At 41.2% G+C, this 20,855-nt stretch overlaps 1 protein-coding gene across 6 annotated transcripts in view; it reads left to right on the plus strand.

The window, feature by feature from the left end:
• The window catches only part of TENM1 (teneurin transmembrane protein 1), a 1,319,573-nt gene that overhangs the window by 1,194,746 nt on the left and 103,972 nt on the right, over positions 1-20,855 (plus strand). For all 6 annotated transcript variants that reach the window (XM_069747173.1, XM_069747175.1, XM_069747177.1 and 3 more), the window contains one exon: positions 14,287-14,441. In XM_069747173.1, coding sequence (XP_069603274.1) covers positions 14,287-14,441 — 155 coding nt within the window. The remainder of the gene's footprint in view (positions 1-14,286; positions 14,442-20,855) is intronic.

Consider the following 20,855-nt stretch of genomic DNA (forward strand, 5'->3'; position numbering starts at 1 on the left):
CATCCACAGACAGCTGGTTCGGGGTTTTTGCCCCTCATCAGTGTGGAGTAGGAAACTGGCTATCAGGAGCAGTGCCTAGTAGAAAGTCTATAAAGGCACGGATGATTGACCTTGTGGAGACCAAAACATCCAACACCGCGGAGACACCATCACGTGTTTCTCAACGCAGTGATCCAGAACACTGCCCACAAATATGCAAATGCATGTAGATGAGCTGTGGAGACACCATCACGTGTTTCTCAATGCAGGCAGTGAATAGCCATGCCATTTCCCGGAAAGTTCAAAGTAAACATAGTTTAAAGTCCAAAACTCACAACATAATCAGCACATGGTATCCTCCGGATCATAGCCAGGAAACAAGATAGTCTGTAACCGGTAATGGTTGCCATGGGCGACTGCACCGCCGTGTACGCTGAGGGGTGCCAGGCCTTTTGGCTCCACTTGGCTCTGTGTTGCTTCACACAAGCTGAGCTCTGCAGAGCCTCCTGTGCTACATGCTTGCAAAACCAAAACTGATACACCCAACCCTCTGCTGCAGGGTTTTTACAAGGAATCTGTGGCCATAGGCCATATGGAAGAATCAGCTAGGAAGAAACAGACCACAGCACTACCATCCTGTAGTCCATTTAAAAAATAAAAGCCCATGGCAGGTTTTCCTAAATCTGCCTTGGACAAATAGTTTGCCCAAGACCAACACTTACTTTTATTTTGTATTGCAATCACAGCTATGCCTGTGACTACAATGCGCATCCTGGGGGATACATAGCGACCCTCACATATGACACCAGTCACTGCATCACACCTTACAATTCTTTACAGTGAAGTTAGAAAGACCAACTGCATTTTATTCTGTTTATTTCCCATTTCAATAGCGAAGTAATTAGAGTTGGTGTATAGACACTTTTGACCCGATTCATCATTTGCATTTTTTGCCACTTTTCTTTTCTAACTTGTGGTCTTTGCTTTTGTTTTTGTACTAGATTCAAGAAATTGGCGCACAAGATTTATAAATTTTGTGCAAAATTCTTCCTCTGCCTTAAACCATTTTTGCAACTTTTTAGTGCAAAAAGTTACACATTTTTCATAATGCGACTTTTTAGCTGGAGTACATAAAATCACTCCAGGAGGGGACTGAAATAAAGCTGCACCAAATTTTGCAACTTTTTGAAAAAGTCACATTTCTGGAATCAGTGTAGAACATACTGAACTGCCTTATTGACTTAAGAAATCGTAAACAACAAAAGACAACTTGGAAAAAATGGTGCAAATTGTTTGAATTGGTTGAAAATTAAAATGTCACTAATGGAGAGATATTCAAAAAATGGTAGAAATGCAATGATGAACCAGACCCTTTAACATTGCATGAATGATGATGAGCTAAATTTAATTTTGGTAGTGGTTAAAAGTTCAAAAATGTTTGTTTTTTTATCCAGTAATAGAACAATGCTCTGTGAAATATGGGTTATTTACAGATACAGATTAGATAAGAAGCTATTAAATAAAAGTACATGGAATGGAAAGAAGCTGTCCTATGCATAAGATTTAATATATGTATTATCATAAATTAAATTCATTTTATAGAGCACTTGTCAAACACTGCCAAGATTAACTGAAAACTATGCTCCATAAAAGTTTCTGAGTTTTGCTGAGTTTCACAAGTCCTGCAGAACTTTGCATCAATTAACTTGATTCACTTTGACTTTGAACTTTATTTTGCATTCTGGGTGTGACAGACAACAGGCAGTAATTGGAAATGCGTAATGCTGCACCATGGGCTACTCAATTTTGCGCAGTGGGAGATTTGATTATTACTTAGATACTCAGGGTTCGTTCTTAACCCTTTTATCCTTTTGCACTTTTATATTTAGTATTCTAATTAGGATTCACAATCTGGCTCTAAGGTACCATTGATTTGTTTTCCCTTAAATTCAATTCCCTTACATGTTCTAATTCAGGAAATAAATAAATTTAAAAAAATAGTATTGCGACAATTTGTTTGTGATTAAAAGCCTCCTGGTGGCTGGAATAAACTGCTGCCTCATCAGAATCCCTGCCTAAACGTTATCATTTAAATGTTGAACAGGTGGCAGAAGGCAGATGTAAGCCCTCCAGGAGAATTAATGCAGATACCAACTGTATAAAAGAAGCACAGAAGAGTGACAATTACATCCCCGTAACGCCATGCACCTTGTATCACACTTGAAGACAATCATGTATGGAAATCCACCGCTGAGGTGGACAGTATGCTAACAGTCAACTGAACAGGTTAATAAATCAGTCTTCCATCTTTCAACTATGGAGGCAGATCAAATTATAGGATGGCCCCGATAAGATGTAATAAATGGCGCTCTTTATAATTGGGTGTTTCCACTATTCTTTATTTTACTTGTAATCTTTGAAAATGCATCTCCCCGAAGACTGAGAGCGGACCACAATGGAGAGATTTTCAATTTAGATTTCTGTTCAGGAGAGTTTCAATTCTACCTGTGTCTGTAAGACGGAAGAGAAATCCCTGGCAGGAATAGTACTTAGAAGTATGAGAGTTACCCAGCAAATGTGTAGGAGCACTGACGATAGTGTGGTACCGCGCATCAATGCATTTCTTAGTCGTAGTGCTGTCATTTCACACTCACTTGGAAAAGCTTCTGCTTGATAACTCTTAGAGTACGTTCCCAAGATCACGAATTGCTGCAGTTTTGACTCTGGGTATTTATGCAGCATCAAACCCTCAGCGACCAGATGTTACAGCATAGTGGATGGGATTTCTTGAAATTCCATGTCCACTATGCGTGCACGTGCGCCTGCCGATCACCCAGGAAAACGGACCTGCAGCATGTCTTTCACAACCGCAGCATGTCAATGTCTCTTGCAGAGACGCTAGTCTCCACAACAGAAGTTTAATCAATAGGATGTATTGAATGCAGTAAATCCACATGGTTCAGTGAACACATGCAAATTTACTGCATTCAATAGATGGCAGCGTTCTGGATTCAGTGAACATGCGCTGTGTCCAAAGTACTGTTTGCTCCGGATTGTGGGCACATAGTCTTAGGGTATGGGCACACACTCAGTATTTGTAGCAGATATTTCTGCATCTATTGGCAAGCAAAACACTGTGTAAAATAGGTGTGTTTTTGATGCATTTTTTTTACGTTTGTTTGCTGTTGCAAATTTTCCCCTACTCCATAGGCTGTGTGCAAACATTGCATTCTTGCTGCGTTTTTCAGTGCACATTTGTCACAAAACCTGAAGAGTTTCCGGATGCCAGCAAAGTGAATGAGAATCCTGATGTCTCATGCACATTTTGATTATTTGTGACTTGCAGATTTAGTGCAGATTTATGTCTGCAGCATTTCAATTCTTTAAGTGTTTTTGCTGCAGATTTCGCAAGCGTATGGCATCCGATGCTCTAATTACACTCAGCTTTAGCTCTGTGAACGTGTCAGTTAATTGTGCTCCAATTCTCTAAGAGAGTTTCAACACAGGGTTGGAGGAGATGGAGAAAGTACCGTATTTTGCAGGTCATAAGACGCCCCCCAAATGTTAGGGAGGAAAATAGGAAAAACATTTTTTTAATAGAGTGGTGGTGTAGTCTGCTTTTGCGGTAGCTTACAGGGGGTGGCTGCAGTGGATCGGGGTCCCAGGAGGCAGGGTCGCTGCTGCAGGAAGCTGGCAACGGCAGCAGGAGTGGGGTAATGTTGCGGCGAGGCGATGATCAGTGGTGCGAGGCTGCAGCAGGCTTCGGGTTTTAAGAAAATGTTGGCCGAGTTCCAGCACTTCCTATTGTTTTTACTTTGGTGGACTTTGGAAAAAGGGCTGCCGGAGGTGGCAGATGTTTTCATTGAGATCTTGGGAGCTAAGTTCTCAATATGGGCATGCACTGCCTCCGGCAGCCATTTTCTCGAAGTCAACCGCAGTGAAAATAATGGGAAGTGCTGGGACTTTACCGACATTTTGTAAAAGCCTGGGGCCCTCTGCAGCCTTGCATCGCCTAACACCCTCTCCTCCCAGCCCGGGAACTCACTCATGCCGCAGCTAGCTTCCGGTAAGCTACATTCGATTTATAAGAAGCACACCCATTTTCCCCATAAATATTTGGAGAAAAAAGTGCATTTCATAATCTGAAAATTATGGTAATTTCCCCATCTCCTCTATTGCATGTCTTGGCATATGTCGAACTGCACTGGGATGACATCCACGTGCAGTCTGATGTTTCACACGCACCCATAGACTTGTTTGGGTACGTGTGAGCTGAGTCTCACTGCCAAATCGGCATGAGGAAATAATCGCTGATGTGCACTGCCCCATGGTATAAAACATCAGATAGCACTCAGCTGTGTTATACGTTCGTGTGAGTGAGGCCTAACAGTAATGAGTGGGGAAAAATCTGCACCAAAAACTGAAGTAAAAAGTGCAGCAAAAATGGGCATTTTTGCAGCTGCATTTTTCCTGCCAGGAGATGAAGAAATAGTGCAAACATTTCTGCACCAAATACGTAATATGCACATCTGGACCATTGACTCTTACTACAGATTCTCTCATCTCTTGGCATCACCGACTTTTCACTAACTTGTATCTCTTCATATCTGCCAGATTGAACATTCAGTATCTTCCACTTACACACCACCTCATCATCTCACCCCTGTCGGTGTCCCCCAGGGTTCAGTTCTAGGACCCCTGCTCTTCTTCATCTACACCTTTGACCTGGGACAGCTCATAGAGTCCCATAGCTTTCAGTACAATCTCTATGTTGATGACACACAAATCTACCCCTATGGACCCGATATCCCATCCTTACTAGCCAGGATCCACAATGTCTGGCCTCTAGTTTCATCTTTCTTCTTCGCTAGATTTCTAAAAGTTAAGGATGCTTTCACGCATCAGTTTTTTGCCATCAGCCATCAGTCACAATCCGTCGAATGTTGAAAAAAACGGATCCCTCGCAGATTGTGAAAAACTGATGTGACAGATCCATTTTTTCGACGAATCCAACTAGCTGATCCAGCTAATTGGATCCTAAAAAAATCGGAGCATGCTCAGTTAAAAAAAATGGAATCTGTCTCCGGATTCCATCATTCGATGGATCCGGTGCCATAGGGTTCCATTCTAGCAAACGACGGACGGCGACGCATCCATCGCTGTCTGTTTTTTGACTGACACAAAAACTTTACTATATCCGTTTTCTCTGGCCATCGGAAAAATAATTTTCGACTGATCTGGTGAAAACGGATGAAACATGAGGCCATCCGTCACAATCCGTTGCTAATACAAGTCTATAAGATAAAAATGGATCGGGTGGCAACTTTTACCGGATATGTTTTTTTCAACATTCGCTGGATTGTGACTTACGGCAAAAAACTGATGTGTGAAAGCAGCCTAACATGTATAAAACAGAATTCATAATCTTTCCCCATCTCACTCAATGCCCCCAACAGACCTATCCATCACAATCAATGGCTGCTCACTCTCCCCAGTCCCACAAGCTCACTGCCTTAGGGAAACTCATGACTCTGCTCTCTCCCTCAAACCACATGTCCGAGCCCTTTCCACTTTATGACAACTCCAACTCCAAAGTATTTCCCAGATCTGCACATTCCTTTACCAAGCATCTGCAAAAATACTAGTGCTCATTCTCATAAACTCCTGCCTCGACTACTGCAACCTCCTGCTCTGTGGCCTTCTAATGCTCTCGCACCCCTCCCATCTATCCTAAACTCTGCTGCATGACTAATCCACCTGTTCCCCCCTGCTATTCTCCACCCTCTCCTTCCTGTCAATCTGTCACTGGCTCCCCATTGCATAGAAACTCCAGTTCAAAACCCTAACCATGACATTCAAAGCCAACCACAACCTATCTCTCCATACATCTGTGACCTAGTCTCCCGATACTTACCTGCACACAACCTCCAATCCTCACAAGATCTCCTTCTCTACTCTCCCCTCCTGTCTCTTCTTCCCACAATTGCATACATTTCTCCCATACATCCCCCTCTCTAAAACTGTCTACCCCAACATATTAGACCCTCGCCTACTGTGGAAATCTTCAAAAGGAGTCTGAAGACTCACCTCTTCAGACAAGCCTACAACCTGCAGTAACTCTCATTCCACTGTAGCACTGTACGACCAAATCTTCCCTCCCCTACTGTATCCTCACCCATCCCTTGCAGACTATGAGCCATCGCGGGCAGGGTCTTCTCTCCTTCTATACCAGTCATGACTCATTTTATTCAAGATTATTGTAATTGTTTTTGTTATGTATGCCTCTTTTCAGATGTAAAGCGCCATGAAATAAATGCCACTATAATAATAAATAATAATACTACCCTAAGTGTATATAAAATCTGCAGCAAGAACACTGACAGAATTGACAAGTTGTAGATTTAAATCTGCACCAAATCTGGAAGTCACAAATAAGCAATGAGTGTATGATGCTTCAGGATTCTTATTCACCTTGCTGATACTAGGACTTGTTTCAGGTTTTGTGACAAATCTGCACTGAAAAAAAACACAACAAAACTGCAACGTGTGCGCAGACCATTATTTGGCAATCTCTTATATTATTATAGCAGATAATATGAAATTATATTAGACTGATTATGTAAATGTTCACAGCTTCCAGTTTGATTTATTTTTATTAAAGACACAATGAATCGGTGACCTCTGAATACATTTCTTTGTAGTTGCGAGGAGGGATGAGTTAGAGACTAAGCACCTCCTCCTCCTATCTACAGAGAATCTCATCATTTAAAAAAATGAACTGGAGTATAAATTGATATGCATGCCAAATAGATATGCATGCTTTCCACACTGGCCATTAAACAGACAAAACCCAAAACAGAAACAAAATGAACATAAACCCTCCTGTAAGTAAATAATCTAAATTGGTCATAGGTCTACCGCCCCCAACTCAACAATATAATGAGGCTTTCAAGTTCAGGTAAGGATGACTGCAACCAGTCCATGCATCGCCAGACATCTAAAGGAGGCCTAAGGTTGTAAATCTGTGTTGCATGCACACAGGAGCTATATGATGCAATATATGACTACACAAATATTCAGACAGAATTTATGGGTATTAACAGTGGCGTAACTACCGCGGTCGCAGCGGTCGCCAGTGCGACCGGGCCCGGCAGGTCAGGGGCCCGGGCCCGGCAGGCAGGCTCGGACTGGCAGTGCCTCCCCCCGCTCCAGGGCCTCCCCCCCCTTCCCCGCCGCCGCCACCACCACCGCCGCCGCTGCCTTGAATACTCACCCTGCTCCAGCGATGGTCTCGGCGTCTGCACTGCAGCTCGTTCCTGCTTGAGCGGTCACGTGACACCGCTCATTAAGATCATGAATATGCGCATATTCATGAACTTAATGAACGGTGTCACATGACCGCTCAAGCAGGAAGAAGGTGCTGCGCCGGCGCCGCCGCCTGGAGTCGGGACAGAGCGCGAGGGATGTCGGCACGGCCGTGCAGTGGGAAGACAGGTGAGTATGAGGGACAGGGGGACGGGGGGACGGGGGGGGGGATGAAGGAGGACATAAGCCGGAGCGCCGAGCAGGAGCGGAGAGATAAGCCTGCATACAGGGGGGAATATGAGCCATGCAGGGGGGGATATGAGCCATGCAGGGAGGGATATGAGCCATGCAGGGGGGAATATGAGCCATGCAGGGGGAATATGAGCCATACAGGGGGGAATATGAGCCATGCAGGGGGGAATATGAGCCATGCAGGGGGGAATATGAGCCATGCAGGGGGGGATATAAGCCATGCAGGGGGGGATATAAGGCATGCAGGGGGGAATATGAGCCATGCAGGGGGGAATATGAGCCATACAGGGGGGAATATGAGCCATGCATACAGGAGGGGTAATATGAGCTATGTATATGGGATAGGAGGGAGATGAGCCATGCATACAGGAGGGGGGTCATTATACAGTATGGAGCATCATGTGTGGCCATTATACACTATGGAGCATCATGTGTGGCCATTATACACTATGGAGCATCATGTGTGGCCATTATACAGTATGCAGCATCATGTGTGGCCATTATACAGTATGCAGCATCATGTGTGGCCATTATACAGTATGGAGCATCATGTGTGGTGGCCGTTATACAGTATTGAGCATCATGTGTGGCCATTATTCTATGGGGGTTACATTGAGTTGTATGGCAGGGCTGCAGGGGGGGGCCCCATTTGGAAGTTCGCACCGGGGCCCCTAACTTTGTAGTTACGCCACTGGGTATTAACTTTGGCCAGGAACGTGATAGTATAAGTCCCTCCATCCATATACAAGCAAAGATAATGCAGTGTTTGCTATGTTTTCTGTGTTCCTGTATTTGGTTTTTGTTGCTGGACCTTGGACTTTGCCTTTAACCATCTGTTTGCCTTGCCCTTTTGTCTTGATCTGCTACCTTCCAGGAATTTTGACCTCAGACTTTGACCTGACTATGCCTTTGCTTTACCCCTTTGTTTATGATGAGCCTTTTGGTATCTGACTCCAAATCTCTTGACTACCGAGTCTCACGAAGTGGATTACTCCAACATTAATTTTTACATATGAAAACCCAATGATCTCACAGAAAAACACATGGAAAATACAAAAAAGTTTTATTGAACACAATTAAAAATATTGCACAAAACATGAGGGTTTCAAAAGATGATCAAGCAAAAAAATAAGATGGGTCCCATTAAAAGCATTAGCCACAGATACAGATGTATTAATTACAATTGGATCCGATATATATCCAAAGATGTCACTTACCCATAATTTTAGGACCACCACAAACGCCCCAACTTTTTTTTCTATTTTATATGTGTGAGTGGCTCTTATAATACCTTTGGTATTCATATGTAGGCATTATTGATCCAATTTATCTAGTGGGCTCTTACACTGTACCATTACTATACTCTTAATGGAAAACACAGTGTAAGATCAAAGTCTTGAAACATTCAGAAACACTTCTATAGTTCATTGTAGACCCAGCAGTGCCAAGATGGGTGAATTCCCTGTGTTTAAAGGTTCTTATAAAATTGTAAACTGGTCCCTTATGAGCTAGGTCTCAGCAGGACATTTTGGTATGGACAACAAGGTGTAGTAAGACTGGGGGCGGCATGGAGGAGCTGTTTGTTCCTTTCTGTTGAGTATACTATGTATGCATATTGATAGGTAATGTTGTTTTAATGTTACATGTTATGGTTTGATTTAGGATACAATTAGGCTATTGTGGCCATTACATCCAACGTCCTGCATTGTGGAGTTTTTATTTAATTAGATAAGGGGTGGAAAAAATTGGGCTGCTGGATTTTTTAATGTATGAACCTATATAGTCACACCTCCCGAAGTCATGTTAATTTGTAGGTGGTGCAATTTGTAAGTATGTCAGAAATATGGGTCACATATGTGACATCCTTTTCTCTATAACAAATAGTATTTATCAGGTTTAACTATATTAGAGACAACTCTAAACTGAGGAAAAGCCGGATCAATGTGGACAGCTTAACACATATGTAAAAGGTGAGTGTGATTGTAAAGTCAATGAGAGATTCAATTACATCCTGTTTTGTCAATTAATAACCCATTTAATTGGATAATTACTTCTTAAATGTAAGAATGGCACTCACTTACTTATACAAATGAATTACAAACTTACTGACACTCTCTAGATCTCCAGAGATGTAATTAAAGGATGTTTTCTTTGTGAGTCACAGAGAGACCATTCCCAATGAATTAACATTTGCTACATGGCTGCTTGCTTGGCGGTAATTTTTTTTTTAATGGTAAATATATATTAATTTACAGTCTCCTATAAAGCCCATCCTCTGTCTGTCCATCATAGGAGTACCAACATGGCAGCAACAAGGATCTTCAGCAGACACCCTCTGGCATCGCAACTCATCGGCACCCTGCGTTCACTTTACGGGGCAGCTGATGGGAGCCAGAAATGGGCTCTCAGATAGAATCACACGGCTTAAATGCGACTAAAAAGTGATTGAAAGTAGCATTTGAGGGGTAAAAAAGCCGCAATCGCAGTATAACTATAGTTAGTTTTCTGATGTTTAAGCTATTTATAAGACGTCTGACTGTCTCACCCGAGAACAAGAAAATATTCCAAAAGATCCAGGTTCTGGGAAAATAACTGGAGCCAATGATCCACTAGACTACAACCAAAGTTTGATTTTGGGACAATGAATCGAAGTTTATGATACAAGTGAAAGTGGCCAATAAAAATTCTGTATAGATGGAGAGTGGGAATGCAGAATGATTTCCTTTGGTGGGCCCAATGAACCCCATTTAGCAGTGAAAAATAATATGTACACTTGGAAAATAACTGTTTAAAGTAATGTGGTGATGTTACTGGATGGATAAATCCAATTTACTTGAGGTCACCAGTATTAAATAGATAGTTTCACAGACATTGAGAGTCATTAGTGTCTTCTGACTTGTCAACACTTTTATGAATTAATGAAAATCAATGTACTCTACTAAAGTCATATCTATCTTTCTTGAGATGACGTCAGATATTCCTGCTGAATCTAACACTGGACCATGGTTTACATAGCATCTTTGCCTATTTAGATTGATTATCTGTTTTAAGTAGGTACCTAGCCATGAAAAAAGCCATTTCCTTCTGTGAAAATTATGATTACGACATGAATGATTATAATATGCAAGAAACAAATAGACATTCCAAACATGAAGCCAATTGAGTCTCTATAGGAAAAAATTAAGTTTCAGAACCGATTTTAAAGGAAAGTAACCGGTGAGAGAATTATGTCAATGTAATTAATATTTGTAATATGAAATGTACTGTCCAAAATCACAGTATGCAACCATTTCTCAGCCAGGTATTCTGCCACCACCTTATCAGGACCATGCCCTGAGCAAGAGGGCAGCTAATTAGCCGCTTGTCAATGCTTCCATCACTTTGAAATCTTGGCATGTCTTGAGATATTTTTCCAATCTTGGTCTCATAGTCAGTCATAGAAATGCCAGTGTTTGAATTGGCAGATGTTGGAGAAAGATGCCAAGTCATGTCTGACAGCAGTTGTCACTCTGCTTTGCCTTCCAACAATTATTTCGGTAGCAAAAGTCATTTTATTTCAGCCACCTGTAATGTTACATTTTATCAGGATGTAATATATAAGTTTTTCTAATAAGGTTCTTAAAGCATATCTCTAATTTCATTAAACAGTAATATTCTTTATAATGAGGGGCTCTGAGTATAATGCATATCTTCAATGCTGCCTTCCTGCAGTACAGAGGGTCTGATGGATTATTTTGGATCTATACAGTAGCTTTCAACCAACCTGTCTCTAAAGTTAATACATATAACAATGGCGGGAGTCAGAAATTAATAATTGTTATAGGAGAGCAGCCAGCCAAATTGAACTATGCTTATTCAGTACCCATATAAAAATCTTTACATGGCTTGTTATTATCTGAATTTCACTCTAAGTCTATAAATTAGCATAGGGCAGACATATCACTGGTACAACCAGTGCAAGAGGTAAGGGGGCCCATTTATAGCTCCAAAGCAGGTGATAAGCTTTGTAGACTGCAAGGGTTTATATACTGTTCCTACCCAAGGGTCCATTTCTGTCTGTGTCTGCCAGAGATGCGTAGCATCCTTCCTTCCAACAAATATATTGTGAAATGCTTGCAATGTGTATCTCTAATAGGAGGCTCAAACATACTGTCAGCATTAGGGCTCAATTTGACGTTCATGGATCTCAGTCTGATCTCGGACTGCAATGCACCGACTACCCACAGGTCTCCTGACCGGAGTATGACAGCTTCATGTATTTCTATGTGGCTGTCACGGTCAGTTCGGGAGGCCCACCGCCAGTCTATGCATTAGTGGTCTGTGCTCGGACCAATGGATGGACGACTGAGTCCTTAGGCTAAGTAGACATTTCGTTTTCTGAAACGTTCAAGTGGAAACAGATTTAGGTAAGAATCTTACTTTGAGGAGTTTGTGGAGAAGTTGTTTGTTTCCTAAAGCTGTTTCAAAGAGTTTTGCATGAAAATACTCCTGAAGCCTGCAGCCTTTTGATTGGGCAGTGCTTAGTTTGGAGCGGATTTCATCAAAAGCCTCTTTAAAAAAAGTGACATATACGCTTTTCTTCTACAAGGTTTTACAAAACCTAAGTGAAATAAAGATGCTTAAGACACTGACATTGACAAGTAAGAGTATGTGCATACAATGTATTTTTCAGGTGGATTCCGCTTCAAAAACCTCCTAAAAAAGACAGACCTGTTCAGTCTTTTGAGCAACTTTTAACTGCTTCAGTTTTCCACAGATGCCAAAAGGTTATAAGCATTGACCTGTCTATTTTGCAGGGGTTTTCAACTCTGTATATGCCTCAATATTTTATAATAAAAGTCAATCGGAAGGCTCAAAAGATCCCAGAAGACGCACAGGCAACTTCTTGAGCATTTTGCCACTTCTTGAAATTTGCTAGCAGTTTCTTCATTTTTGAAAAATATAATAACTGGAAACTCCAAAAAAAAGATGCTACAAAAATGCTGGAAAAATGCTTAAAAAATAAAATAATTAAAACATGGCAAAAAGCACCCCGGAAAGGACCAGAATAATGTTTCAAAAGATTGTTCAGGAAAAAAATAACTGGCGTTTCCTGAGGCGTCTTCCTTTTGATAAACTTGTTGGGTTTACCTGCTTGAAAAAGATGATGTGGGCACATATGCTAAAGCTGATTTACAATAGATATAAATAGAAAGAGCCTTTTGAGGATTTTTTAGCGATTTTTCCTGTTTTTGGGGAATGAATAGAGTCTCTCAAAAAAAGTTCCTTAAAAAACTTTTTGCGCACATACCCCTAGATTGGTAGACTATGTATATGGATAACTATCATTTACTATGGCTTTCTCTTTGAAACTATTGGACATTACTTAGATGCAGATACAACAGAGCTTATTATGTCAGATTAACAAAGCTGAGGTCCTCCCTTAGAAAAGCTTGTACGACCCAATGTTAGGCCTCATTCAGGCATCAGTTATTTGCGTACGAGTTCTATCCATGTTTTTAACAGATTGGACTTCTACCTAAAATAGGGACCGTTAATATATTTGTGATTTTGTCGCTGACCAAGCAATCCATGCAAAATCACAGAGACATGTCCGATATTGGTCCAAGTGTCGGAATAAAATTGGCAATGTAAGTTTATAGCTCCATGAAAAAAATTGGTCTCATTTTTATGGACTGTTAATAAGAGAAGGTGGGAAAAATTTTTTTTACATATGAGAAAAACTGATGAAAATTGAATCAAACTCAGATGAAACTCGAATGACACGATAACGAAAATCACTGATAAAACTCCGTTGTTTTTCTTGTATGTGAAATAAACTACTTGCCTTGCCTGAGGAGGTGGTGATGGCGAACTCAGTCGAGGGGTTCAAGAGAGGCCTGGATGTCTTCCTGGAGCAGAACAATATTGTATCATACAATTATTAGGTTCTGTAGAAGGACGTAGATCTGGGGATTTATTATGATGGAATATAGGCTGAACTGGATGGACAAATGTCTTTTTTTCGGCCTTACTAACTATGTTACTATGTTACTATGTTACTTAATGGGGGAAGGCAATGGGCACTATAGTGGACAACCCCACTTAAATGTCATTATGAGAGATTTGCAGTGAATCTTAGTGGTTAACAGTCTCAATCGCTACTGATAGAGGTAAGTGACAACTGTATAACACAGCCAGCACCTGATCTGTACGAAGCTAGCTAGGCTCCAGACCCCTTTCTATATACCTTCACCTGACATGTGACTTCCATGTACAGTATATCATATGTCATGAAGGGGTTAATTTTATTGCTTTGTTACTTTTCTGAGTTTATTTGCAGTGGTAATTCTGTTGACTATGTACTCATGCATTTGGACATATTACAGCCTATATTATAGCATATTAGTGAGCCACAATATTGCTCCCATTGCACTTCATGGGCTATGCTGTAATTCTGTAAGCCTCTTTATACAAATGATGTTTCTATCAGATTCAATGTAAACTATTCTAAAGGAAATACATTTCAATCTCTATTTTATGCTGTGTTACTGAATTATATAATTAATAGTTTCTGCCCCATGTGGCATTTTAATTCTCCTAATCACAGGTTACTTATAAATTGTGCAACTCCACGGTCCCTCTCCCACATTATTTACCTTATAGTCTGCTTTTTAGAATAAACCTACTGAATGAGCTGAAGTCCCATTTTTGTGGCCTTTTCGTAATCTTGCTTGTGATTATGATCATAATTCTGATTTTCTCTGACAGGTATTACTGTAGATGCACATGGCTTTATATACTTTGTTGATGGCACCATGATTCGGAAAATTGATGATCGAGGCTTCATTTCAACAGTCATAGGTCTCAATGGATTAACCTCGACACAACCTCTAAGCTGTGACTCAGGAATGGACATCAGTCGGGTAAGAAGCACATGTTGCTGTATGTTGTATGTAAATTGTATTTTGGCATAAATGCAACTTTTTTATGTGAAACTTAAAATTTACTGGGGTTGCTACTGCAACCATAATGTACCATAGCCCTAGATGATGGGTTGTGTTGCGTAAAACATATTTAACTTATATCTTATTTTTTTAAGTTACTATGTCTGTAATACTGTTCAAAAAAAGTAGTCATGTCAGAGTTGTTAGCAGAAATGTCAATGAGCAGTAATGTGAGAGTAGAAAGATCCACGCTGCCATAACACCTGTGTGGTGCACACCTGATCGTGTCGGCAGAGCACCGTCTTAATCCGTCCCCAGGTTCTCGGGTGCCAAACCAAATGTAGACCAACAAAATGTTAAATGTCCATGGAATAGAAGAAATGAATGGTGGCACTCACCTTCCCATTTAAAGGAATTTCTTTATTCAGAATGCTTAAAACATCAAGAGGCAAGAGAGTCTCATGTGGAGCTTGCAGGACGACGGCCGTTTCGCGCACTGTGTGCTTCTACGGGTCTTATGGCCATAGCACCCGTACAAGCGCACAGTATGTGAAACAGTCGTCGTCCTGCAAGCTCCACATGACTCATATGAGTTTCACCAATCATTTCTTCTATTCCATGGACATTAGACATGTCAATGAGAACTCATCCAGGACACCTGGGGCTCTTTCCTTATTTTCCAATCTCATATCTTGGACTCCATTGCGTATTTTAATGGAAACCTGGGGGTAATAACATAATCTTCTTCCAGCATAAAGTCTATTTTTATTGCTGTACAACCACATATTCGGTGGGCCACTCCGTAAACAAAGAAGGAAAAGAATAATAGGAGTTGTGTATTTTAAATTCAATTAAATAAATTGGTACCATTTTACTCATTAAAGTGTATCTGTCACATCAGGGGGTAACATTTTCTTTGCGGAAAGTGACATTTCAAGCCTGACATGCCAAGGTGAGGAGACTTTTAAGCTGTGTGGCAAGCCTTGTTAGGGGGTCGATATTGACTTTTAGGATTGCTGCTTCCAATAAGTGGCACTAGAGTTTTAGTCTTCTTCCTCTCTGAGGAGACAACTTGTACTGTCACATCAGGTAACTCTTTAGAATCGCCTGCTGGTGTGTGTACATGAGGAATTACACCATTTTTGTCCATTATATATATCTTGTACCCTGCACTTTCTACCAGGTTTCATTCACCTTTGCATGCACTTTTTCTAATTTTCAGTTCTTTCTTATCTGGTGGGTGTAGGGTGCAGAATATCTGCTACAATCTCTTCCTATACATCTCACACCAAGAGATGTAATGTATTCATGCTCTTCTTTCTCTGCGTAGAACACAGAGAAAAGCAGTAGAAGCCTGGAAGACATTATACAGCACTACTGAGTGGTGTGGCTGTAAATCCAGCACTGGAATGAGGCAAAGCAGTTGCCTGAAGCTTCAGGTCATTCTTCATTTTCCTCACTGTGCTGAGTACTTTTTGCTTCTCCTCCATCGTCACTTCTACATAGAGCAGGGGTCCCCAACCTATAGCTCAGGAGCCACATGTGGCTCGCGATCCCAGGAATTGTGGCTCGCGACTGTCTGCCAGCTTGGTGCATTAGCTCCAGGGCTAGCAAACAGGTATGAAGAGTACATCTCAAAATTGTGAATATTTGAGTAGCCCAGCACAGAAGATAAGATCTGGATTGGATGCACATACACTGGGGTTTAGAGATGTTTTAGGTATGGTATGCTGGAGGATGATACTACCTTTTAGAGGAGGTTCTTGAAGCTGGATACAACAGAGTGTTGGGAATCCTTGATGGGATAATACTGAATTGGGCTTTGTGGGAACCCCCGGATCTCAGTGTACTGCTTTGGAGTGATTTCTGTGGAAAAGCTTTGGTTATCATTATAGCCGTAATGGTGGCTTTGGTTGACACGACTTTGAGGGGGACATAAGCAGGATGTTGCTCGTGACCCCCTCTCAGAGATAAATGTGGCTCGCGACCCTCTCTCAGTACTGAATGTGGCTCTCAAGGTCATAAAGGTTGGGACCGCTAAAAGAGAGTATAATACAGTAACCTGACTTTTTTTTAAGAAATACTAGTATGGAATTTAGATTGTGATCCCCCATTGGGACAGTGATGATATCTGTAAAGCACTGTCAAAATTACTGATAATTAGTGATGAGCAAATATACTTGTTATTCAAGATTTCTCGAGCATGCTCGGGGGTCATCCGAGTATTTTTTAGTGCTTGGAGATTTCGTTTTTCTTGCCGCAGCTGAATGATTTACATCTGTTAGCCAGCATAAGTATATGTGGGGGTTGCCTGGTTGCTAGGGAATCCCCACATGTACTTATGCTGGCTAACAGATGTAAATCATTCAGCTGCGGCAAGAAAAGCTAAATCTCCGAGCACTAAAAATTACTCGGAGGACCCCCAAGCGTGCTCGAGAAATCTCGAGTAACGAGTATATTTGCTCATCACTACTGATAATGTATAAGTAAGTAAATATAAATTTATATACATTTTTGCTTCCCCAAAACATATAGTAGGAATGATAACAGAAGAGGCATTGAGTTCTCATGTTAGGTGAGATATCTTTTGCTGTAATACAAAGCTGCACAGGACACAATGATTTTATAAACTGTGCTTTAGCTTAACAAAGCTAAAAATATCAGACAGAAATTGCTGCATATGGTGTATACGTGTCCCTGGCTTCTAAAGGCTTTGTGCTGTTGATTTACCTTTCATCCGAAGAAATGGTCCTTATGTTTGTGCTGAACTATGAAAGCAGCCAAAGCATCAAAACAATTCTACAGGATACCAGCTGTAAGAGCTGAAGTGGATCTGGGGAATGAAACGTGGACAACAGCAAGAGCTTTCTCCATGAAAAAAAATCTGCTCAAATACATCCACTTTCTACAAATTTTATATTGTTAATACAGATAATCCTTATACAAAAGGACATGTTTGTTTTGTTTTGTTTTGTTTTTTTTTAAGTCAAGATTTTATCATGTTTTTATGACCGGAACATCAGCTTAATAGATAAGCTTTTTTGTCTTAAAAATAATGAGTTCATTACAATTTAAGGCCAGTGTTACATCTTAACGAACCGATTACGGTGTTCAGACTTTGAACAGGACCAGTGGTAGGCTTTCGATACTCCAAAATTCTTTGTTCACATTTTCAAACTTAGGTGTAATGTTACAAATATAGTCAGCCATTTTCACACTGTGGAGATTCGGGTTCAGTCACCCATTTACCCATCTTGTATACACAGAAATTTTTCAGCTTTTTCTTCTCCCTTTTTTTCTTACTGTCTGTAAGTGTAGTATATGTATGAAAATATATTCTGTATGGCAAAAGCCATCTGTTTACGGATCTCTACCTGTGAGTCGAAGAAGGGACAGGAAGAAAGATTTTTAACACCCTTGATCCTAGAGATGAGTGGATCAAGCAAAATTAAAATTCACTTGTCTGAGCAGCTTTTTCCCAGGAAATATAATTTATGAAAAATTTATTTTATGCAAATTGAATGTCCCTAATTGTGCTGTGGGGGTCTCTCCAGACCTCAGAGTTATTATCTGTCTTAAAACAATAAAAAATTGAATTTGAAACATACCGTAAATGTCACAATAATTATGGTGAGCAAGAACTGTGGGGAAACAGAGCACAAAAGATCATTGGGTGCCTTTTTAATACCCTATTAAAAAAACAATATAGATCAAGGGATGTGCTCACCTGAGCAAGATATGTAGGCACAACTCCAGTAAAAACGTGCTGCTGCCCCGTGACTGGGGGATAAAACCTACCAAGATATTTGACCAGGTAGGATGATTCCTTATTATGGATTGTGCTTCCAAAATAAAAAGGCTTTGTCCAAATGTATTTAAGTGGATTTATGTCAAAATGCATTTCGATGATGTAATGATATCTTTATCAAATGTAAAAACCAACTGTACAGTACACATTGAAACAAGAGGGTTTAAAAAGCCTGAAATTAGCGCCAAGGAAAATTGGAGAATGCTTACAGACGGATTTGAAAAAGTGGGATGTTGAGGAGGAGGGTGTTAGGGCTAGCGGAACGCACCAAATATAGAGACAGATAGAGTATGGTGCTTTCGCAGCCCTGGGTCCACCGTGCAGAGATGGAACCTGCTGCCAAGTAACGACGGACTATATGGCGGTACTCATAAGTATACACACGTGGGTTAAACCTCACCCAACGTGAAGGAAGCGATCCTGTTGCGTCACAGGACCGCGGTACCGCACATAGAGCGCGAGCAAGTAGTCAGCGAACTCAACCCCAACTAGGATTGAAGTCCGATTAGACCCTTGCTGGCATAACACCGCAACTGGGTGTGTAAGGAAACTAGATAACGATTTTAAGGCACAAGAGTGCATGCGGTGCCGCACTGACGAACGCCACTAACCACCCAGGCTTGGGTAAGGAAAACACAGAGGAAGTGCACGGCGCCGTACTGGCGGTCACAGCAACTGGACGCTGTAATGTGTGATTCGTGCTGTAGGCTAAGTCGGGCGCTAGATAGCAACCATACACCTTCCGCGAACAGACATTCAATAGGGTAGGGGTATCCAAGGACGACTTGCACTCACAACATACACACATTAACAATTGTACACTAGCGCATGGCCGTGCGGTCATGCGCAGTTTATATAGTTGCAGCACAGGAAGTGGCCACAGAAACTTTGCCCTTCCAAGACCTGCCAAGAGGACCAATGGAATGTGCTGCAGAGCCTGAGCACATGACCCTCGATCTCCAACGGGAGATCTTGCCCTGGGCATGCTCAGTGTGTGCAGACAAGGACTTAGTCCCAGAGAAGTCCTCTCGCTGCTGACCAGCACTGACTTTAATGGCAGAAGATGAAGAAGCAGCAGTAACTCTCTGTACAGCGTGAGACTGAGCAAGACGCTGGGACCGACGTCCCTGCTGAGCAGACTCCACTGCGGCTGGATAAGAATGGGAGACCGCAGCGGAGATGGCTCGAGATTCCCCCTGTGCAGAAGCGGGAACTTGAGACCTAACAGAGGGAAGGTGGATGACAGTAAAAAAAAAATATGGCAAGAAATAATAGAAACAAAAAAATAGAGAAAAAAATTGTATAGGTTGATTCACCAATTACTTTACCCAGAAAAATTGCTGTATCTTCTAAAAGAGAATGTAGACCATACTGAAATTTGGACTGTGCATACTTTGGTTCATGAGAAGTGAGAGTGCAATGAACCTCAGTGACAACAATGAGGAACATCCTCCTGCCGAGTGGTCTCACCAACTTGATGTCCTGCCGGTTGTCTCCACTACGAGATAGACTTGCTGCACGCCTTCCTGCATCTGTAGTTTGTGTGGTGCTTGCAATTCACTTCTGACAAATTCCTTCTTTATTTATTAACAACATGCAGATACAGATTGGAGAAGCGTGTTTTCATTGTGAAAACGTTTTGGAAAACTGAGTCCATAAAGAGATGCCAAAGTGAGATTTTAAAGCAATTTGTAGGTCACAATCAGTCCTCCAAACTGTGTATTCTGTCATTAGCGAATAAGCTGGAATGCACAGGAACATTACTGGATAGGTATGATGGAGGATGTCCGAAAATGTCAAAATGTCTGAGGAAAGAATTCAAGATGTGAAACAGTGACTTCTGGCATCTCTACGTAAATCATTGCACAGGCTTTCGGCTTTCCCAGGAGGCAAGCATGTCATATTCCACATGTCTTTTGGGCCATTTTAAAGGCCAGGTGTACAGTAACAAGCCATAAACTTTACAGGCACTACGAGAGAACATTCAATGAGAAATTCAGTCTTTGACCCCGGTCTGAAATGAATTTGCCAATCTGTTATCTCCCCAATGGGATATTTTTTGTCATTCTGTTTTTAACATGGATCTAATAAAGTGAATTATTTTATGGATTTTTCTTTACCTGATTGCATTTTCCCTTTGGCACAACTGATTTCCGGGTATCGGATCTCCAAGTGGGTGAGCTGACTCTTCTTTTCACTTTCCACCCCAGACGTCATGTGGAATACATGCAACAATATAGAATGGCGTGTGCAGGCGTGCTTGGATGCCAACAGTAGACATTTTCAACACCTGCTTAAAAACACGGTGACCTTATCTAATGATATGTGAGACATTCCCTCCTAGAGTAATAAAGAAGTGGGGTCCTATTCTTTGGAGAGACAGGAGTATTATACTTTGTTTTCATAGAATAAGATTGGTGGAAAGTGCAAAGTCAAGCAGATGTACATGATGCTACCTACTCTGGTTCTTTATATGTATTCATCTTATATAGCATGGCAGTCATTATTTCAGGATTTCTGCACTTCAAATAGCAGAGCAATCATGCTTGACAATATGAACATTACAATAAAAAAAATTATAGAAA

Source organism: Ranitomeya imitator, chromosome 2 (assembly GCF_032444005.1).
Source record: "Ranitomeya imitator isolate aRanImi1 chromosome 2, aRanImi1.pri, whole genome shotgun sequence".
Classification (NCBI taxonomy): Eukaryota; Metazoa; Chordata; class Amphibia; order Anura; family Dendrobatidae; genus Ranitomeya; species Ranitomeya imitator.